At 38.9% G+C, this 20,515-nt stretch overlaps 1 protein-coding gene across 5 annotated transcripts in view; it reads right to left on the bottom strand.

The window, feature by feature from the left end:
- TENT4A (terminal nucleotidyltransferase 4A) overlaps window positions 1–20,515 on the bottom strand; it is a 63,739-nt gene that overhangs the window by 9,161 nt on the left and 34,063 nt on the right. For 2 of the 5 annotated variants that reach the window (XM_064443342.1, XM_064443343.1), the window contains exons 9-11: window positions 17,838–17,938; window positions 17,409–17,581; window positions 5,281–5,439 (exon numbers count right to left, since the gene is read on the bottom strand). In XM_064443342.1, coding sequence (XP_064299412.1) covers window positions 5,281–5,439; window positions 17,409–17,581; window positions 17,838–17,938 — 433 coding nt within the window. Of the gene's footprint in view, window positions 1–5,280; window positions 5,440–5,886; window positions 5,944–17,408; window positions 17,582–17,837; window positions 17,939–20,515 lie in introns of those variants that run through there. The other 3 variants (XM_064443344.1, XM_064443345.1, XM_064443347.1) reach the window with 2 other exon arrangements.

Genomic DNA, 20,515 nt, shown 5'->3' with positions numbered 1-20,515 from the left:
AGTATTCTCCTTCCTTTGCCTAAGAAAATGCATAGACATGGAAAAAGTATGCCACCCTAAATGAGAGAGCTCTAAATAAAAGAAAAATGCTATCTGGTTGACTGAAGAAGCCTTCAGTACCTAAACAGCTTAATAACGCCACTGAAGCAGCAAATCAGGTCACTTCTAGATTTAAGTTAACATACTAAAAACTCTGAAGTATCACACTATACTAAGGGAATTTAGCATATTTGTACATCTGACTAGATGACACCTGCATTCTCAGAAATACTTGATAAAGTGGACTACAGTTCAGCCTTCACATGAACTAAAATGTATCTTTACAAATGCATCTGTCAAAGTGAACAACACTTAACTACTTGCACTCATTTAAAAAATACATTTTTGAATCAAGCTTCTGACCAGTGTCATTTGTTTCAAATGCTGCTAGCTTTTAAGGAATCATTCCAGAGATACAAGCAGTATCAGCATTACCAGTGAGACAATGCAACACCATTAACAATTGTTCAACTCTGCAGCAAAGTATTTTAGCCAGTGACGTGCCTGTAAAGCAATATAAACTATAAACAAGCATTTATAAGTTTAAGTGTCTGGCCTTATATGGCCAAACTATTTCCAGAAGTTCTTCTAAGACTTAGACTGTGGTATTTCAGCACTGACATTAAGGTTTCATTTCCTAATTGTCTCCTGTACTTCACAACTGAGCTGAGCCAGCGAATGCTGCTATGAAATTTTCAATGAACATATTCATGATCAGACACCACTCATCTAAAGGGTCTTCAATAGAGGTTTTCTTAGACACACTGGAAACCAGCACAGCAGAAGGACTGGTGCTTACCTGCTTTAGATACTTTTGAGTCAAAAGACCACTCTTTGGGGAAAAAAAAAACGCAACTTAAAGAGCTGTTCTGACCTAAGCAACATGAAGTTTATTCTGTCTTCATTGGTGACTAAGTGACCAGTAATCCAAGGAAGAATAAACTGAACTTATTTCACAGAATCACAGGTTGGAAGGGACCTCAGGGATCAACTAGTCCAACCTTCCTAGGAAGAGCACAGTCTTAGACAAGATGGCCCAGCACCCTGTCCAGGGGACTCTTGAAGGTGTCCAACGTGGCCGAGTCAACCACTTCCCTGGGGAGATTATTCCAGTGGGTGACTGTCCTCACTGTGAAAAATTTCCCTCTCGTGTCCAATCGGAATCTCCCCAAAAGCAACTCGTGTCCATTCCCCCTTGTCCTCTCCATGGGACTCCGTGTAAAAAGGGAGTCTCCATCTTCTTTGTAACTATTTCATCCTAAAATAACATGGAAAATCATTCTTCTCCACAGAAAGTCACCAAGCAGTTCCCACTCGCTCCATTCATTTGGCCATGCATGCCAGTATCTGTTTTTCTACTTATTCCAGTGGCAGCACTGGCTCATAAACTGTTCTGCTCTCCCAAGTGAAATTTCAAACTGCATGTCAGCAAAGTAGAACGATTACCATGGAAAAACGATGATGATCACAAAAAGCATGCAGACTTGTATCAGAAGCTTAATTAGTCCCTGAACTACCTGGAAATTCAGCAATTATGCAGTATGTAAATAGAATTGGTAATCACTCCAAAGCTCTTTCATAAAAGAATTTGCCTCGAAGGCTGCAAGTTGTTCAAAATACAGTTACTGCTCTTGACATTGGCACCTAATGCTGTTGAGGGTAGTACTGGACACCTAAGTACAGATTACAAGCTGAAATGAGGCAAGGAAGGTTGCCAAGGAAAAGGTTGAAGACACCATGCAGACAAATTAATTCCTTTTAACGACTCTTTGAATATGAAGGAACACTTGCTATTAAGAAAAAGACTTACACATGGTTCCAGTCTATCAGGACAGGAGCCCTCTGAGCTAGTTAAATGTGCCCATTAGAAGTTATAAACTAGCATGGTCTTAAGTTACATCAACTGTGAAAAAAAGCTATCAGCCTAATCTAGCTCAGCCATGCTCCAGAAAATTGCCAATGAAAAGGAGACATTTACAGTATTCTGGATAGAATTATTTCATTTCCCACTTTTGACTTGGTCATAATCCTTATCAAAAGAATATTTCTACTTCATAATACACAAGCTTTTTTGAAATTCAATGCAGAAAAACCATCATCCCATTTCTGAACTGCAGACAGCAAGAAATTCCTGATCTAACATTAGTTTCAAAGGTACATCTTTGTCAAGCAAAAACCACAGGAAAAAATCCCAACTTTAAACATTTAAGTATTGTACAAACTAAAACAACAGTTAAAAAGTATTGGAAAGGACAGCCAAGTAACAGAAAGCCAGAAGAAGTGCTACAAAGCGGTCTTCCAAGACTCACAATTCCAACAGAGAATCAAAATTCATGCAACACACTGCCTCTTCACAACTGAGGATGCCACAACTCTGCATGCCAACTTGTTTTGCACCAACAACTGCATGCATCAAAACTGGATTCTTTTTTTGTGTAATTTTGATGAAGTGAAGCTCCAGGGTACCTCTTTAGAAAAGTAGAGCTGTTAAATAAACATGTTAACTGAAAATGTTAACTACACTGAGCTTGTATTTTAGATTAAGTTTAACTGACAACAGCTCTCCAGTTTTATTTTACACAAACTTAAGTTTCAGACTGTACACTAGCATGTGAATACTCAACTGCAGATGCTAAAATAGCAAAGTATTGTTCTATTAGCTTCTCACTAATAGAAAACATTTCCTGTGCAGATAAGCTGTTTTTGCCTAGGTAAGATTCAGCAGTAGAGGAGGACAAGTAAAGAGGGGGAGGAATCTGTTTAATCACTTAATCACTTAGAAGATTAAAACAAGTGGGGCTTGGTACATGACTGAGGGTTGCAGAGGTAGCTGGGAAGAGCCTAACAGCTTTTGAAGATGGTACCCCTTGTATGTCAACCTGCCTGCAAGGAAATAGTGAAACACCTGCAGTATCCAAAGGGAAAATAGCCTGATCTAATTGAAAGAGGGTGAAAAGCATTTCAGTGAAGTGCCTAAAACAAGCACCTGTGTAGTAACTATGAAGAATCTATAACATGCCCTAACTCAATGCTGAACACTGAAAATGCTGCCCAGGTGAAATTTCTTCATCATTCATCTCTGATGAATTGATGAGTTTAAGCAGTTTCAATGCTTAAAGCACTGTTATTTTCTTTATTCTGTAGTAAGTGGCAGTTACCATCTCTAGACATATAAATCAAACACAGGCTGAATGAAAACTATTCCCTTACGTGCCAGGCTCAAAGTATGTTGATCAGTAGGCTCGAAGTCCAGCTGGGGGTCAGCAGCTAGTGGTATATCCCAAGAGCTGATACTGGAGCCAATACTAGTTAACATCTTCATTAACGACCTGGGATGATGGAAGAGTGACCCTCAGCAAGATTGCCGATCATACAAAACTGGAGGGAGAAGCAGCTGATACACAAGATGGTTGTGGTGCCATAAAGGGCCTTGTCAGGCTGCAGAAACGGACTGGCAGGAATCTCATGAGTTTGCAAAAGGGAAATGCTAAATTCTGACCTTGGGAAGGAATAGTCCCACCCACCAGCACACAATGGGCACTGACCAGCTGGACAGTAGCTTGGCATAAAATGACCAGGGATTCCAACTGGACAAGTTGAACATGAGCCAGCAATGTGCCCTTGCACCACAGAAGGCCAAAATCATCCTGGGCTACTTTAGGAAGAGTATCTCTAGCAGGTCAAGGGAGGTGATCATTTCCCCCCTTCTCAGCACTGGTGAGGCCACACACGGAATGCTGGGCCCAGGTCTGGGCTTCCCAGTAAGAGAGACATGGATGTACAGGAGTGAGTCCAATGAAGGTCCATGAAGATAAATAAGGCACTGAAACATTTGTCATATGTGAAAATTATGACAGAGCTCAGACTGGTTAATTTCACAAGAGCACTCAGGAAGGATCTTATTGATGGGTCTAATGAGAGGGTGTAAAGAATATGGAGCCAGACTTCTCATTGGTGCCCCGTAAAAGGACAAGAAGCAGTGGGCATTAGCTGAAATACAGAAAACACCATTTAAATTTAAGAAAAAACTTTTTTACTGGAACAAGTTGCCCAGAGCAGTCGGGGAGTCTCTATCCTTGGAGATACTCAAACCCTGAATGGACAAGGCCTTCAGCAACCTGCTGTAGCTGACCCTGTTCTGGGCAGAAAGGTTAGACTAGGTAACTTCCAGAGGCCCCCCACCTCAACCTCAACTATTCTGTGATTCTGCAAAATACCTGAACAATCTCAAAGCAGAAACTGAAACAAATACATCTTGTGTCATTCCCAAAGTGTCAAGTGCTGAATCAAAGACGACAAGGTAATTAAATTAAAAATATCCTGGCTCTAGGTTCCCAAAAACTGTGATAGAAGGACTGACAGAAGAAGGAAAACATTTTAAGAGCCTGACCAAAACTAGGTTTCAGAGAAACCATCGCATTATTTTGTTACTATAGACAACCCACAACTTGCTTTAAAACTCTTGTTGAGGCAGCTGTTTTGACTAATAGTTTTAATAATCAAGGTTGAGGGAGTATCTTCCTACAGATAGAGGCACTGAAGCTGTAAGAAAAACTGAGGATTTTTCTTCCCCTTGTACTATAATGGATACATTAGCTAAAATACTTCAGGCTAGTTGAGTAGCATACAGTTTCCCCTGCATGTTCACCTCCCAGCACATTTAAGCAGACATTTAGTATTTTGGTAAAAATTCTTGTTCACATGCCCATAGTTTTCTGTTCTCTACCTTTAACATGTATTACAGAAAGTTACAAGTATAGTCAGATCTGTTCTAATAATTCAAAATCAAGACAACTAAACAAGCCTAGACAGGTCAGTACTATTTCTTCAGATTCGAAAACTAGTTTATAGATACACCACCTATATGATGTTTCTATTTTACAAACAGGAAGTTGAATAGCCTAAAGTCCTGCAAATATCCCATGGCTAGGCACCAGGAGTCTCCAATAAAACTTGAGTCAGACATCTGACACTCTCCCTTCGACTTATTCCTAGGTGTCAGTGTGCTGTGAAAGGGCTCTTATATTCAGAGATGCATCTCAGCGAACCCTGTCCCACCCATTCTTTTCCCGACACTTCTGACATGGCAGGTAAATACTTTTATGATTACATAAAGTTTAGCACATGCTATATGAAGGTTATCTTCAGAGGTTTTTAGACTGACAGCACAGCACAAATGATCTACACTTCCGATTTGATCGCTTTCTCATTAAAAAGTTGCTCCATTTAGTTGGCTCATACCTGATTACTGGCGGCCATTATCAAGGTTCTCGTAGGCGTGGATTGGGGTTTACCACTTGGCATAGGCAATGCGGGTGGTAAACTGGCCATAAGCTGAGTCGGTGCTTGCAGATTGAACTGGTAAACATTAGGAGCTGTGCAAGGTGGTGTATCAGAATCCTTTTGGCAGAGAAAAAGGGGAAAAGAAAAGCAACTTTACAGAAAGTACAGTATATACATAGGCTATGCATGTGAAAATGCACCCAAATATCAATTCTTGTGAATACTGTAAAATGTAATGATTTTTTTTCAATGGTAAAAAATAAAATACAAGCCAGTACTATGTTTATTTTACACATCTAGCAAAAGTTTAATTGAACCTGCATCAAGGAGACAATGTCAACAGGTCTATGGCAATCACAGGTCAGTTCCAGTCAGCACAACCTAAAGCCAAACTTGTATCTCTATCAAATTCAAATTAAAAGATGGGAACTAAGGTTGGGAAAAAAGGAACAAGAACAGTGACACTGCTAGTGATACATGGGCTAGAATTTTAGGCATCATGTCAGAATCAGTCCTTTGAACAGTGTTCTGGATTGTACTTATTTGGACAGCACAGTTACTCACTGTAATTGTTATAGTCTTCTCCCATTCTACCCAGCAACAGCAAAGTTAGGGCTCCACCTACCAAGAAACAAGGAGACGGTCTGCCAGTCAAGACTAGTATATGTGCACCAGTCACCCACTTCACTGATAGATAGGGGTTCTGTTGCCCTCACTCTCCACTGGAAATCTGAGTGATAATTCTTCAGGGGAAGCAAGACAGATGTGGGATTACAGAAAAAATACTATAATGGAATATTACCGATTACCATTCCCCCTCCTTCCAGCCTGACCAACAGCAATTACAGATGCATCAGCAGTCACACTGGTGATTTTAAAACACCATGTGCCTGGAGCACTTAACAGAAGCTGTAAGGAGGCAAGCACAGATGCAGGGGTTTATAGGAATTGCTGAAGTCTGAAAACACCCAACTATCTGCCTCAATTCTTAAATGACCAATTATTTTTTAAGTTGAGAAAGTTGAAAAGCAAGCTACAGCCTTTTGAAACAACTTGGAACAGAGATCTTGTAAAACTTATTTTTCAGCCATAACACAATGGCAACACATAAGTAACTTTCCCTACCTTTTACTGCTGCTTTTTACCTCACCCTTAACTCTGACGTATTCTGAACTTGAAAATAATGGAAAAACCTATTCTTTAACCCAAACCACTAGTGCTTTTTTCCATTCCCAGCCATGTGACTCAAAGAATAGCAAGAGATGGGGCGTGGCCAATTAGCAGTTCAGGAGTTACCATATTAAAAGACATTACTGGCTCAGATCAAGGATCTTTACTGTTAAAGTAATTACTGAAATATTCTATTGTTCTTTCTCTAAGGATTAATTGCTTGGAAGCAAAAACTCCTCACTTAAACCAAGGAAATTTTAAATAGACTTCTAGCACTACTACTTGCCCTCACATGGCCTTGCTTTCCATAGCCTATTCTCTGACTGAAGAATCTAATATCTAGGAAAATATTTTCAAGAACAGTTATGAACAGTGAGCAGCCTAAGCAATGAACTACTAAAAAGGAAAGCTTGCATCCCAGCTGAAGTGAATACCTACAGTAGAAACAGTCAATAAAACTGTCAGCTATTAGAACAATCACTCCTTTATTGGTCCATATAAAGTTGTGCTTACTAAAAAATAAGTTCTAGAAAGAAAGGAGCTGCTCTCCTACTAGGTCAACTAGTAGTAAAAGTTACACTATGCCTCTGTGAAGCAGTTTCAGACATTTGCATCATGAATTCACTAGAGACGATCATACTGGTGACAAGAACCTGTGCAGAAACGTAAGTTTGAGATCCGATGTTTACCATTTAACATATATGTTCACAGTGGGGAACTACGTGATGTAGCACTGATCAAACAAATTAAGCTTAGTTGTATGCACCTGCAAAACTGACTGCCTGGATTAAATGGCATTTTTCTCCTTTGCCCAATCTTCAATATTAGCCACAGGAACAGGCTGAGGTCTTTACAAAGATGAAGCCAATACATTCTTAACCAAGTAGGTGGTAGAGTCAGGTACAGGGGCAAGAACTTTGATTTCTAAGCTGAGGTTTCTTTTAATGCCACTGGTCATGGAATTATTAAAAAGCTTACAAAGAGAGGGGAAAAATAAAGAGGGGTTAGTCATGTTTGAAAAGACAACTTCTGAGCATGCTTGCAACTAACCATGAGCAGGTAGAGGGGAGGGAAAAGAGCATCTTACTGTCTATCCAAATCAATGCGTCATCTTCTGTAATGCAACCTTCACAAACTTGACCAAGGAATAGTTTTAGTCTCTCCACTCAAAAAATCTCCCCTTTCTCTTTTGCTTAGATACAATTAGACTCCCTGAAGACTCACACACCTAAGACAGATGAGACACTTCCCATTTATAAGATTTCTAAGGGGTTTTGTGCAACAAAAAGTTAACTCCAGTATGGAAGCAGCAGCAGATGGAAGAGAAAAGGGAGTCATATGGTTTAACTGAGATCAGATACATTTCAGCACAAGGAAGCTTGTGTTGCTTTATTTTTTGTAATAGGTACATTCTTCTGCCTCAATGTTACAGATACACATCTCATCCAAGTAGATTGTATCCCTATTCTGAGGCAATCCTGGATTGCTAACAGGATTATTGTATGGAGTTGATATGCTGACTTCTCATTCAGCATCACAATCCTTTTGTGAAGGAGAGCATTACCTTTCTTCAAACTGAAAGGTTAACCTCAGTGATCAGAAAACTGAGCCTAATGTGAACAAAACTGATTTTCCACAAGCACTGCCTGCACTGAGTGATTTTGGTCTTCTGGACGTGATTCTTAAGTGTAATGTGCAAACTTGAAGCATTACAGAAGCTCAGAAGCCCTACAAGTAGGTTGAGTTCACACAGGTAATACCCTGACACTTTAGATCCATGTCTGAAAGGACACAAGCTCTGACCCTTACTAGGGTAAGGGCTACAGAGGTCACATCGTGAAAAGATGAATGTAAAATAAAGGGGTAAGATACCTCAATTGATTTTAGCAAATAATCTAGGGATAAAGCTCAGTGACTGCACTAAGAGCCAAGGTAAATTCCCAATCTCTTGAATACCACTGCTATGAATGCTAATCATACAGAGTCCCTCACCATACAAGGAAAATATCTTCTGAAGAGATGCTTTTGGAGGCAAAAAGACTGCCAGATACAGGTTTATCCTACTGGGAAGTTTCCATTTTAAAACATACTCTTTAAATCAGTTTCAATTTCTTAAGAGCTTAGTAGCTGGAAGGCAGATTTCTACTATTCATAGCCTTGGTTACTGATGACACTTTAATTTACCCTCATGTTGGAAAGAAAAAGCATGGAAGAGGTCTATAAGCTCAAGTGTTACTGAGGAACTCTCATCTAACTGCAAATTTTGCTTCAGAGATGGGATCCCCTAGCCTTCTGTGTAGAAAACAGTGAAATGCTGCAGCCATATGAAAGATGACGAGCTGAAGCAATCTCACAATCCAAACTTCTCTTCCTGACATCAGAGGATTTTTTTGTTCTCTTTTACTGCTCTGCAAAATCTATCTCCCATTATAAAAACTCACAGAACCTCATCAGCAGGAGAGTATTTACTTGCGAGAAGTTCCCTACTAACTAGGTCTGGACATAAGAGCTTATTTCAATTCCATTAATAACTGAAGGCTTAAGATACAAGGTAAATTGTACTGGTACATTGATCCATCAAGACAACTGTGCAGTTTCCATGAATGTCATGGGCACTCAGTTATACTCACAGGCTTCCTTTCCATGATTCTAAATAATGCATCAAAAAGGGCTGCTTTCTGCTTTGTTTCGTGATGTAGTCAGTTAAGAAGTTTTAACTGACTAACAATAGCTACAATTTTGGAGCTTTCAATTTCCAAGACAATTTTTTAAAAAGCTGGAGTGAGCACAATTTCATGAGAGCACAAAGTGTGGTTCTGTCAGGGGTTTGCCTATGTAAAAATGGTAGACTTGGGGTCAAAGCACGGTAAGTACTTTCCTTTGTAGAAATGTGCTTCAACTGATAGCTTAAGTATCTCTTCACCTTGCTCTTTTGGGCTATTTTTTGCTATGTTACAGAATCACAGGTTGGAAGGGACCTCAGGGATCATCTAGTCCAACCTTTCTAGGAAGAGCAGAGTCTAAACAAGATGGCCCAGCAAAGTGGCCTAAGATTAATTCACCATCCCAGTCTGTTTAAGTTTTGGCACACTGGTAAAAGAGTCTATCCTAGAAATCAGTATTCAGAAATCAAAACTTAAAAAATAGAAGGCAAGTTTCTTGCTTATGTGACAGATTTGGGTTCTTACACCCCACCACCCACCCCCCAAGAATGAACTACAGAGGCCTTGGCAAAAAGGTTATTGTTTCTGTTCTCCAAACTTCTCCCACTAATTAAACAATTTTTTTCTCTTTCCCACAATATTCAGGAGCTGGACGCTGTGAAAGAATGACCACTTCAGTAAAATTTGTGTTCCACCTTTGAAAGCACAGAACTGAAAATAGTGAGAAAATTGGTGTTTATAGTTAACACTACAGATTTTCTTCATCTGTTCCTTTCTTATAAAGTGATTTAAGAGATAACTGCTGCCAGTCATACTCCTTTTACTTCTTTTCCCATTCTTGCCTTCTCAATTATACCTGCATTAGCATTTGACATTATGAGCCAATTCACAGAGGTGAACCACAGAAACAGTAACCCCCTTTTTACTAGCTTCACCTTCTGAATCAGCTCACCACAGGATTAGGTGAACACCAGTGCAGAAAAGCAGGAGCAGTTAGTGAACAGAAACATCCCAAGCAAGAACATCTAATTACTGGATTGGCTTAATAATAAGTGTAAAACCACACTCCTTGGAACATAAAGCAACACCAGAAAACTTCAGACTTTTCATCGTTTGGGGGCCACGTGCAGAAGCCAAACTTCAATGCATGCTCTCACTTGAATGGTTTTAGGCCCGGGGTACTTAACTCTGATAAAGCAACAAGGTGATCTCATGGATTACACCCTTCCATTTAATTTCTTCCACTTCAGCTTGTGCCATTGCCCTTTTTGGTAGGTGGAGCCATAACTTCAGCTCTAGTGTAAATAAAGTAGAATCGAGATGAACAAAATTTCTACTTCTACAGGAGATTACAGGGTACAGAGTTTTCATCAATACAGTTGCACTGTTTCCATTTGCCAGCCTATAAACAGTACAAAACAGTCTCGAGTAAGATGCAATTGGTTGACTTTTCTGCCTTTAAACTGCATTACAGGAGGAAAATATCTTGATTGTGCTTAGAGGAAGGGAAAAGTGGAAGTAGGATACACAAGCAAACTGAGAGACGTGCATCCTCCAAAAGCATTACTGTTCATTTTACAGAAAGACAATTAACAATGTAATCTAATTAGTATCTACCAAGATTAAATATAAGCACAGCACCCCTTTAACCTCACCTCATTATATCCTGCCAGGCCTGACTCTGGCCTTATTCTATGTTTTATCAATACTAATTGTACTTCAGATAAGCCATCTTAAAAAGAGGTCCCAGAAGTGTGTAATTTCAAATTTCCTTTGTTAACCTCCCTAATACTTTGATTTCACAGGCTTTCAATTGGTCTGTGTTAAGATTACAGTAATAGTTCATGTTAGTGTTTTTCAAGGTAAGCACTAAATTACAGGACTCACTATGCAAGCTGAACATATACCATACCAGAATATAAATATCAAATTTCAGTTTTCTTCCCTCCTAAAATGGCTTAGGTACCTCTGGTTTTTTTTTCCAGGGGAGGGAATGTTAAGGTATGGCAAGAATACGAGTAGCCTTTGGCATCAGAAACTAGTCTGAGATTGAATTCTACAAAATTGTGTGCTTCTCTCCTTACTTCACTGACATCACTGCAGTAAAATCCAATTTTCTTGGAGTTACACATTCCCTCTGTACCCTTTGCTGCTTAGAATAACTTCTTATTTAATAAAATTACTTTATAATTTTGTGTTCAAAATTGTGCCTCCTGCAGCTTTGTGGAAATTTACTCTTACTTCAAGGGGATATAGATAAAAGACTGCTCAAGCAACTGAGACAGAAGAACTGAATGAGAGCACGAGACAGTATAAAACAGCACATGGTCAGAAATATAGGTTAAAAAAAACAGACAAATGTGGGACTATATGGTGAAAGAGAAAAATAGGCAAAAGCAGCACTGGAAAAACTTGTTCCCCTCTGGTCCACAGAAACCGTCAGTAATTTGCACAGCAAGAGTAGGAGAAAAGAGTAGTTTTAAACTATTTGGGGTTTAACTCTTAAATGCCCCAAATCAAGTGTTAATAAATGCTTTTCCCTGGTAACATCAGGTTGTCTGTGTCTGCATGCTCAGGGTTGCCCACAGGTTTTTGGAGACAAGATGCAAGTCAGCACTTTTATCTTTCTTTCAAGACTAACGATTAAAAGGAGTACTTTTTAGAGCACTTGCCTCAATTTGTTCAGGAAGGGGAAAGAGTAAGATAGAATCTGCATTCTTCTACAAAAAGGTGATCAGATATCTATACATATATTTGAACTGTTACTTTGGTTAGGACATGAGAACATTCATGCACGTAGAAAGAAAAATCTGTATAGCTCTTGCTCTCAGACTGGGATTCTGTTGGGCCACCCCCTTCTGCCCCCTCTCCCTACACAATTTCAACTGAAACTCTACAAATTAATCATAGTCATTAAGACAGATTTAATAAGACTACAAGAAGAGTTGTTAAAGTAAATATACTGAAGTATGTGTCCCTCTACTGCAGATAAGCACATGCCTTACACCTGCAAATTTCATTGCTTTTAAAAAAGCGATCGTGACAAGATGTCATATACGCTATCACCTCTATCTATGAATAGGGAAGTACAACAGTTCCTTCTAATAAGCTGAAATTCGCAGCCTTTGACCAATAGGAAGGAAGGGGAGATGGTGATAATTTCATTAAGCATGTTCAGTTCGAGTACTAAGCCACAATTCCTGTAGAGCAAGTAACAGTTCCAAAGACAGTGTGGATCTTGTTTGCATTCAGCAGAATTATAGGAATAATGAGTACTAGTCTTAACAGTCATAATTATATAATACTCTCACAATATAAGCATCCGATCAAAGTACTGAAAACATGACACTTGAAGACAGTGAAAAGACACATTCCACGAAACACTCAAGGTACTGCTCAGCGTATCCCCTAGTTGATGGGGCAGAACAATGGGCAGATCAAGCACTGACATTCCAGTGAAAGGTTGTTATAAAGCCTGAACAGCAATGAATAAAGCTAAAATTAAGAACAGTCTGAAAGAATATATTGTAAATGCTAAAAGGTGAAACAGAGGCAAGGATCGTGGTCTCCCCCAAACTAGACTACACATGTACCTTGTTCACTGAAACATCAACTACCTTGACATGACTGCATGGTCTTGAGAAGTCAGAACTCTTCACAAAATAATCTTGCCATAGAAGCCCAAAGAACATTAATCACCAGAAACACTGAGATAAGGTCTATGAAATTTCTTAGATCCAAACTTGTAACAGACAACTTCGACATTCTGTGCAGGACTGGATATGAGATTATATATCCATTAGGTTACAGAAAAGAGCTTTAAACTTTCCAATGAGCCATTACATCTGTTACTGATATGCAGGTATCACTGTCACATAAAATGCTATGCTTTATTTGGCATAACAGCATCAAAACTGTGGAGCATACTTAGCACCAGGAATTATACCAGACCAAAATGAGACTGCAAAAACATACCTAGGATTACTTTTTATTTGGCAGAGACTGTCGATCAGGCAGCAGATATTCTCCAGCACTACTCTAGGACTTCCTGAGCTAATCAAAATCAGCTTTCCACAATACTTAAGCAACAACAAATCCAGGTCACCAGTTACAGATTCTAGGTCCAGAACAAAAAAAGACCCAGAAAAAACCAGCATTTTCAAGAGGAACTTGGTCACTGTTTAGATTCTCAGACTGACACCTGCAACTAGCCAGAACAAGCAGAGAGCTGTGAGCCAACATTGTTCATTTCATCTGGTTTCAGATTCTCATAACAAGCACTTAACTCGGTACAAAAGTTAAAGTGAGATTTCCTAATACCAGAGGCTTATTTTTCTGTTGTGGAACAGTTTAACTCTTGCTCCCATAGAGTAAGAACTCACACGCTTTGCACTATCCTTGATGAAAGATGCTTTATAAATACCTTTGCCATTGCTCACAACATCTGTTGGATCACATGGGAACATGTAGTATTTTGCAACTTACCTGCTTTGCATGAGGAAGTGAAGAACACATACTGCCTCTTTGTCAGGGCAGCATATGGTATTTTATATACCTGCACAGCAGAATACTTCATTGAGAAAAGGCTTACTATGTACATCAGCGTGATAACTAACAGAATCCAGAAAAATGTATGCACAGTCCAATACATTCTGATGGGCAGATTGTTGTATCCATAGATTTCCATGTGTTCCTCAGTTTGCTCCTGATCACTAATATTTATATTCCTCATAGAGGTGAGGTAGCAGGGCAGGAACTTTAGTACTCAGTACTTTGCAAGGAACTACTTCAGAAGTGCCAGTGAGAGTCAGCTCTGTATTGACATGTACAGTAAGACAAACCCACAAACTGGACAGCTATCTCACTAATAGTGATACCAGAAGACAGATTTCTTTTCTACACAGTCTTTGATACAAAATTTACTGGTACTTACAAAAGCTATGTTCTGTGAGTAAGATTTTGCAGTTTGCTAGGACACTTACGAAAGACAGCACAACTAGAATTTCATCAGCCAGATAGTGCTAGCATAAGTCATTGTGTAAATAGCTTTGCTGCCTTGGAAAAGCCATAAAAGGATACTTTGTACAAATTATGATTTAATCTCATTAAATACAGTTCTTGGTTTTGGGCTGTGTAGACAGTGGCCCAGAAGTGTGTTCCCCTGCAAGCTAGTCCTGGACCTGCAGAGATGAAAGCATCCTCCGGATTTTGAGGCGGTGTACTGGGGGAAAGTATATACATCTAAAATACATGGCGAAAGAAAAGCCTATCCTTGAAGGGGACAGTTTTCTTCCTCAGTGGTAGACAAGTTTTCATCTTCAAAAGTTTACCATCAGTATGGTCCCCCAAGGAAGGAAAGCAGTAGCAGGAACAGAAAGAACTCAGGGTAGTAACTTTAAGCTTTTCTATCCCTACACTTCCATTTTTCTGAAGATGTACAAAAGTTCAGAGGCTGACTTCTAAATATTAGCCCTGGTTTACACCAATCCGGCCTCCAGAAAAACCTGTTCCTTTTTATTGTTCTATTCTGGCACCTGTTCTCCCGCTGCTGGAACAAAGCTATCTCTGAAGTGCCTGTAAGTCCAAGATACCAGAAGCCTTGTCTATTCAGCTGCTGAGCCATATTTACAGAATATAAGGCAAAATCTGTAATGCTGCTTCAAGGACTTCAAGGAAGCAAATCTTCAAAAACCATACAGCATGCTGTACTATAATCAACTACTGTTACAACCAACTATTAAAATACAGGGTTTAATAAAGTCTAGGATTCGTAGGAGCAATTCTGCATTGCTTTGATAATGCTTGCATACTTAACATATACTGCCAATACTGCTTCCAGGACATATTGACAAATATATGCAAGGCCTCCAGACTAACGGCTGGCGTACAGTGAGGTGATGACTTCAGAATACAGCTACCTCTGTGCTAAAGTGGACGACTAGAATATTTGACCTTCAGTAGAAGCCAACGTTCAGAGAGGGGCAATATGACCAGATTAAGTCACAAGTTGCTAAGCCTATTTCCTCTTCCTCAACATATATAAGTTGACTTCTGTTATATAGGTAGGCAGACTTCAGAAAGGTCAAGGCGCAGCTGATCACTATTACCTGTGAAACTGTGGCAGTAAGTTGAAAAGCAAATACACTATCAAGTTCCTCAAATTTGACAGCTAGGATCTTGTAAGTTGATACACAGCAAAATATATTCTGCAGTCATACAAAATACATCTCCCAAAACAGTCTTGACAGAGACCTTGTGCTTAAGGTTAACAGTGACATCATAGAGATGAATAATTTGCTATTAAAATAAAACCTTAATTATTGGGAAGATATCAGCGAACTGTCAATCTAGGATCTCCCTGTATCCTGTATTTTCTTTATAATCTATATCTTGCTTTCAGTCCTCAGTATTAGAGGAATTCAGAAAACTTTAAATGAGTACAGAATCATTCCTGAAGAATGATCCTTCCACAAGATCAGAGCTAACACTACATATAACTACAGTGATGAAATGCACCATATTCATATTCCCTTGTCCTGAAGCTGGTACAAGTTCACTGCATCATACCTATTTGCAGCACACCATAAGTTCTGGCACAAATGCCAGTTGTCACACATGCTAGATGTTCCTTTGCTAGAACCTGCGCATAGCATCACACCAGATCATGCCACAGATAGCTTCTTCGACGCCAGCAGAATAGGCTTCTCTTCCTGAATCAAGTACAGCTCAGGACTGCTCAACCAGAACTTACTCATCCCCACATATCGAAGTGTGAGTAGAATGAACTCATCAGTTATTTGTCAGAAACCTGCTATTCCACTTCAAATTAAGGTAACATGCTGGCAGTCTGCTAAGGACATAATATCAATAAATGACCAGGGCTTAAACTAGGGTCTGTCACAAGCACAAGGGTAGAGGGCTTTTCATTTTGTTAAAAAGGGCAATGTTCCCATTTACTTTGTGGATACCCAAACTGATTGCAGGTCAGCCTTGTTGAGAGCTTCCTTTTCACTTCTCATTAATTTCTCTGGAATCAGGCAAGGAAGTTTCATTTTCAGTGTCAGGCAAAAAGGGACTACAGGGAGGTCATAACCACTCACCACCCATTATGCTGAGTGTAAAATATTAAGCAAATATTTGCATTTTCTCATAAATCTTATTACAGCAATATCTTTCTCACTGACATACTCAAACCAGGAGCATGGCTGGTAGTATCACTGGCAAACATCATGCTGTTCTTTTTCCATTAGCCAGCTGGTACAACTGAAGCATTTACCATATTCACTGAGGGTAGAGTGGAAAGACAATTCAACACAGTAAATTCAGTAGTGTAAAGGAATTACAGAAAGTAACCAGAACATGAAGAATGCATTTGTCCCTCAAGTTAAATTTTTATTTAATACAATTCCCAACTTTTAATTCCATATTTAACTAGTTTTTGAAAGAAGTCAAGAAATAGGTGCTTGGACCTCTCTTGGCATCATCCAGTTATTCACTATTGTAGTTAACTGGATTTTACATCTTACTCCAGTCAATACCTCTACCTAGCACAAAATGCTTCAGTGGATTTATAATGAGCACCTCATACCATGCAATGCAGTTGTGTTTTATAATCCACACTGCCCAATTCCATGTAGATTCAACTCCATACCGAAACAAAAACGTCTTATAGCATCTTATGAGTCTGGGAACACACCTAAAAAGACTACAGCTTCCTCTTCCAGGAAGTTTGAATAAAGCTCAGCAATTACTTTCAAATTGCACTTTCAAACAAGGAAGCTGACAGTAATACTTTACATGAGGGCCCCATTACCATTAAAACATTAACTGACTGCTTGGCTGAAAATAGTAATGAACATTATTCACCCTTCACAGCACAATATGATGTTCGTGTTCAATTTGGGATGTGGGGAAGAAAGAATAGAATTTAACAGTGGGACATATTGCTTGATGGGAAGATTTATGAAGATCTATTTCTACTCTTCTACTTAATTAGCTACTGTTAACTTGGCATTTTATATTTTATTACATCTAACTACTATCACAAAGAGTACTGAAGATTTAGGATGGAATTAAGACCCATTTAAATAAAGAAATATTTGACAGTAATTTTTCTGAGCAGAGGAAGCTATTAATTTGCTGTAGCAGCTTAGGAATAGTATCACATTAACTGCTGTTGATTCAGTTGAGGCTTTGAAGAGTATGATAAACTCTGCTTCTTATTAGCTTAACCCATTAAAAGAAAAAGCTTACAATGTCACTGCCGGAGAGTGATGATACAGAAGAGGCAGATGAGCCAGAGGATAACTGTTGTGTACTAGCCAATGACAAAGCCAAGCGTTGGTTGTAAGATGGTTCAGAGTCTCTGTTCTGTTGCTGTTCTCCATTGCACGGAGCTATCTGGTCTCTTATTTTCAACCTATTATCTGTTAACAGAAAACATAGGTATCATTTAAGAGCACAGTATACAAAGCACACGGGCCTTGAAGTTTAAGAAGAGCTGCAGTTAAACTAATTGAAAAACAGGCTCAGAGAAAACTGGTCTTGGGTTAGAAAGTTACAAATTCTTTTTTTCCCCCTACATATCTGAAAGTGATTAATTTCAAGGTATGAGTATTTTGAATTACATCAAACTCAAGAAATAAAGTTTAAGTTGGTTTCAAAGATTCCTGCTATACCTACCAAGTTCAGGTGATAAATTAATTTTGCTCCCCCACTTCTTTTTAATCCAGGCCCTGTAGTCAATCACTTCTTGGGTCACTTTGATGATTCTACCTAACGTGCTAAAAAAGATTTTCAATTAAGTATTAAAAACAAAGACTGTTGGTTACTTATTTGCAAACATTTCAACAAGCAAATTATGCTAAAAGTCAGTTTAAGATACCCCTAACCAAAGAATCCTTTTGAACCTTCATTTACTTAGCACACCATTTAATCCACTGAAGTGTCACAGTTTTTAAATTAGTGTATTACTTCTACCATACTAACGTGCAAGCACTGACATGCAGGTAGGATTTTCACTCTATTTCTAAATGGAGCGCATCTTAATTATCAAGAACATGCACGCAGACACCATTGTACTTGATAACAGCAATTTAGAGGTTCTTGTATTTCTCTGTACAGAAAATATTCTTTCCACAGAAGCTGGATTAGAAAAGTTATGGGAAGCACTGAAGACATTAATGTTCCAGCCACACAGGTGACCTTCATGCTGAAGACAGAGACCTTCACTAGCCCTTGCTTACAGATTTACAATCAAACTTAAAAGGTGTAAGATCCTGACAATATAAAGGAAGTACCATGGATCATGAGGTAGGGGAAACAAACTGGCTCCAAAACCAGAACAAGTTAGAATTTAAGAAAATTCGTAACAGTAACTGGTTGAGAAAAAGCCTGCCTGGTCCTGCTGAACACTGACCAGTTATCAAGATGTACAAAGTAATATTTTTCCAACATACTTTCCCAACGTTCAGCTATTTGTATTGTACTTCTTGAGCAGGAGTTGTCTCCTTGTTTGAGAGCTAAACTTTAAGCTTTCCTTACATCAGGGAATAGTGGCTGAACACTACCTATAAACTCCATGCTCAAGATACGTGAGGGACTATTGTACAAAAACGGGCTGTGAAAAGTTACCACCTTGGAGAAGGTAATTTATTTTAGTTTTTAAAAATCTTCAATGGTTACAATAAAGCTGACTTTGTATTTCACGTCATAAAGGCACACTGTACCTGGTACTGGAATTTTCTTTTGGCTTGGGTATATAATGGGAAAAGAGGACATGTATAGCCTAAATGTATTTAGGCTACCTTTACTAGGTCATTTCATAACAACAATTTTAAAAGAAGCAATAATTCTCCTACTGGCTTAGGGATTACTATTTCATGCAAGACCAAATACCACATGTTCCATGTGTAGTCTTCCAACTTTAAATACGTCAGTCCATTAGTACCAAAAGAGGCAGCCCATCGTTTCAAGCAAACATTGAACAAAAAAAGGTCATCTAAGTTACAAGTCCATTAGCTGCAGAAGGGCCTCATGGACAGGATGAATATCACCCTCCATTCTATTTATGTAATGAGATGAAGTGATGCATGTTGGAAAATAAAATCTTGAGTTTTACATGCAGAATTAAAGGCATGATTGTCACCACTCGGCAACTGAAGATCGGGGTTATAATAGGTAATTCTTTGGATACCACAGTTCAGTAGCTAAATAGAGCATATTAAGAAAGGAACAAATAAAACAGAGGGTAGTATTTTGTCAATGTACATTCCCATGACATAACAGCATTTTAAATACCCGATGAAGTTCTAGTTTCTCAGTCTCAAAAGGGAAGTTAAACCAGGAGACAGAATGAAGACAGGGATGACCAACACTGCAGAGAATCAGCTGTAGCCCTGAAGTTGCAGTTCAAGGCAGCAATGCCAGTATGGGACTCGAACATACACATGCTGGGTCACTCCAGCACTGGGACAGAGAAGGAAGTCTTGCAGCTAAAAAGTTTCATCTGAGAATGCCTACAGAAAGATTTAAGCTTTTCCTCCCGATGACACATAAATTTCACAACCACTACCAGCAGTGGTCTTAGAACCAGAAAATGAACATGGACTGAATAACGTACATTCTTATGGAAGTTTGCCAAGTCTGAAACTTCTTGGCGTACTTTCCCCAGAAATAAATCAGTAGTCATGCCTTCATATACCAGAAGGGAAATGAATGATACAGGATGTATTTTTATCAGCCTGGGAGACTGATATACTAAAAATGTGTACTATCAAATAGGTGTAAAGGGTGAAACTATTGCCATACCAACAATTATGGCAGAGTTACACATACAGAACCTGGAAATCTCTTCTCTCACTAGCTCCTTTCACAGAGAAGAGAGATCAAAGCCCCAAACTCATTTTTGACAGAAAGGTTAAAAAAGATAACTTAGTGAATGTATCAGGTCAGGAGTTCAAAGGCAGATCCATGTTACATTGCTTGTACACCAGAATAAAAAACATTCAGAAATCAGAAAGCAAAAGGTGATTACAGCTATACTGCCACATACTTAATATAGTGGCAAAGAAAGAGGAAGCAAGTGTGACCAAACTAGATACTGCTCTCAAAGAACAGATCATATGTATGGGACTCAAGTACATCCCTGGGGTCAGAAAACAATTTTTTAAAATAAGCATTTTAAAATTGTTCCTAAGCATTTTCAGTGTTGAAAACAGATATAAGCACAACATACCTATTAATCTGCCCAGCCTTTAGTATGAGGAAATTCCATGCTTTTGGTTTTCTTTTTGGCTGACGCCAGAATTTCTACAGACCTGAGACACTCCCACAATTCTACAAAGATGCTTGTTTCGAAG

Source organism: Phalacrocorax carbo, chromosome 2 (genome assembly GCF_963921805.1).
Source record: "Phalacrocorax carbo chromosome 2, bPhaCar2.1, whole genome shotgun sequence".
Classification (NCBI taxonomy): domain Eukaryota; kingdom Metazoa; phylum Chordata; class Aves; order Suliformes; family Phalacrocoracidae; genus Phalacrocorax; species Phalacrocorax carbo.
This window is presented reverse-complemented; position numbering and strand designations above follow the sequence as displayed.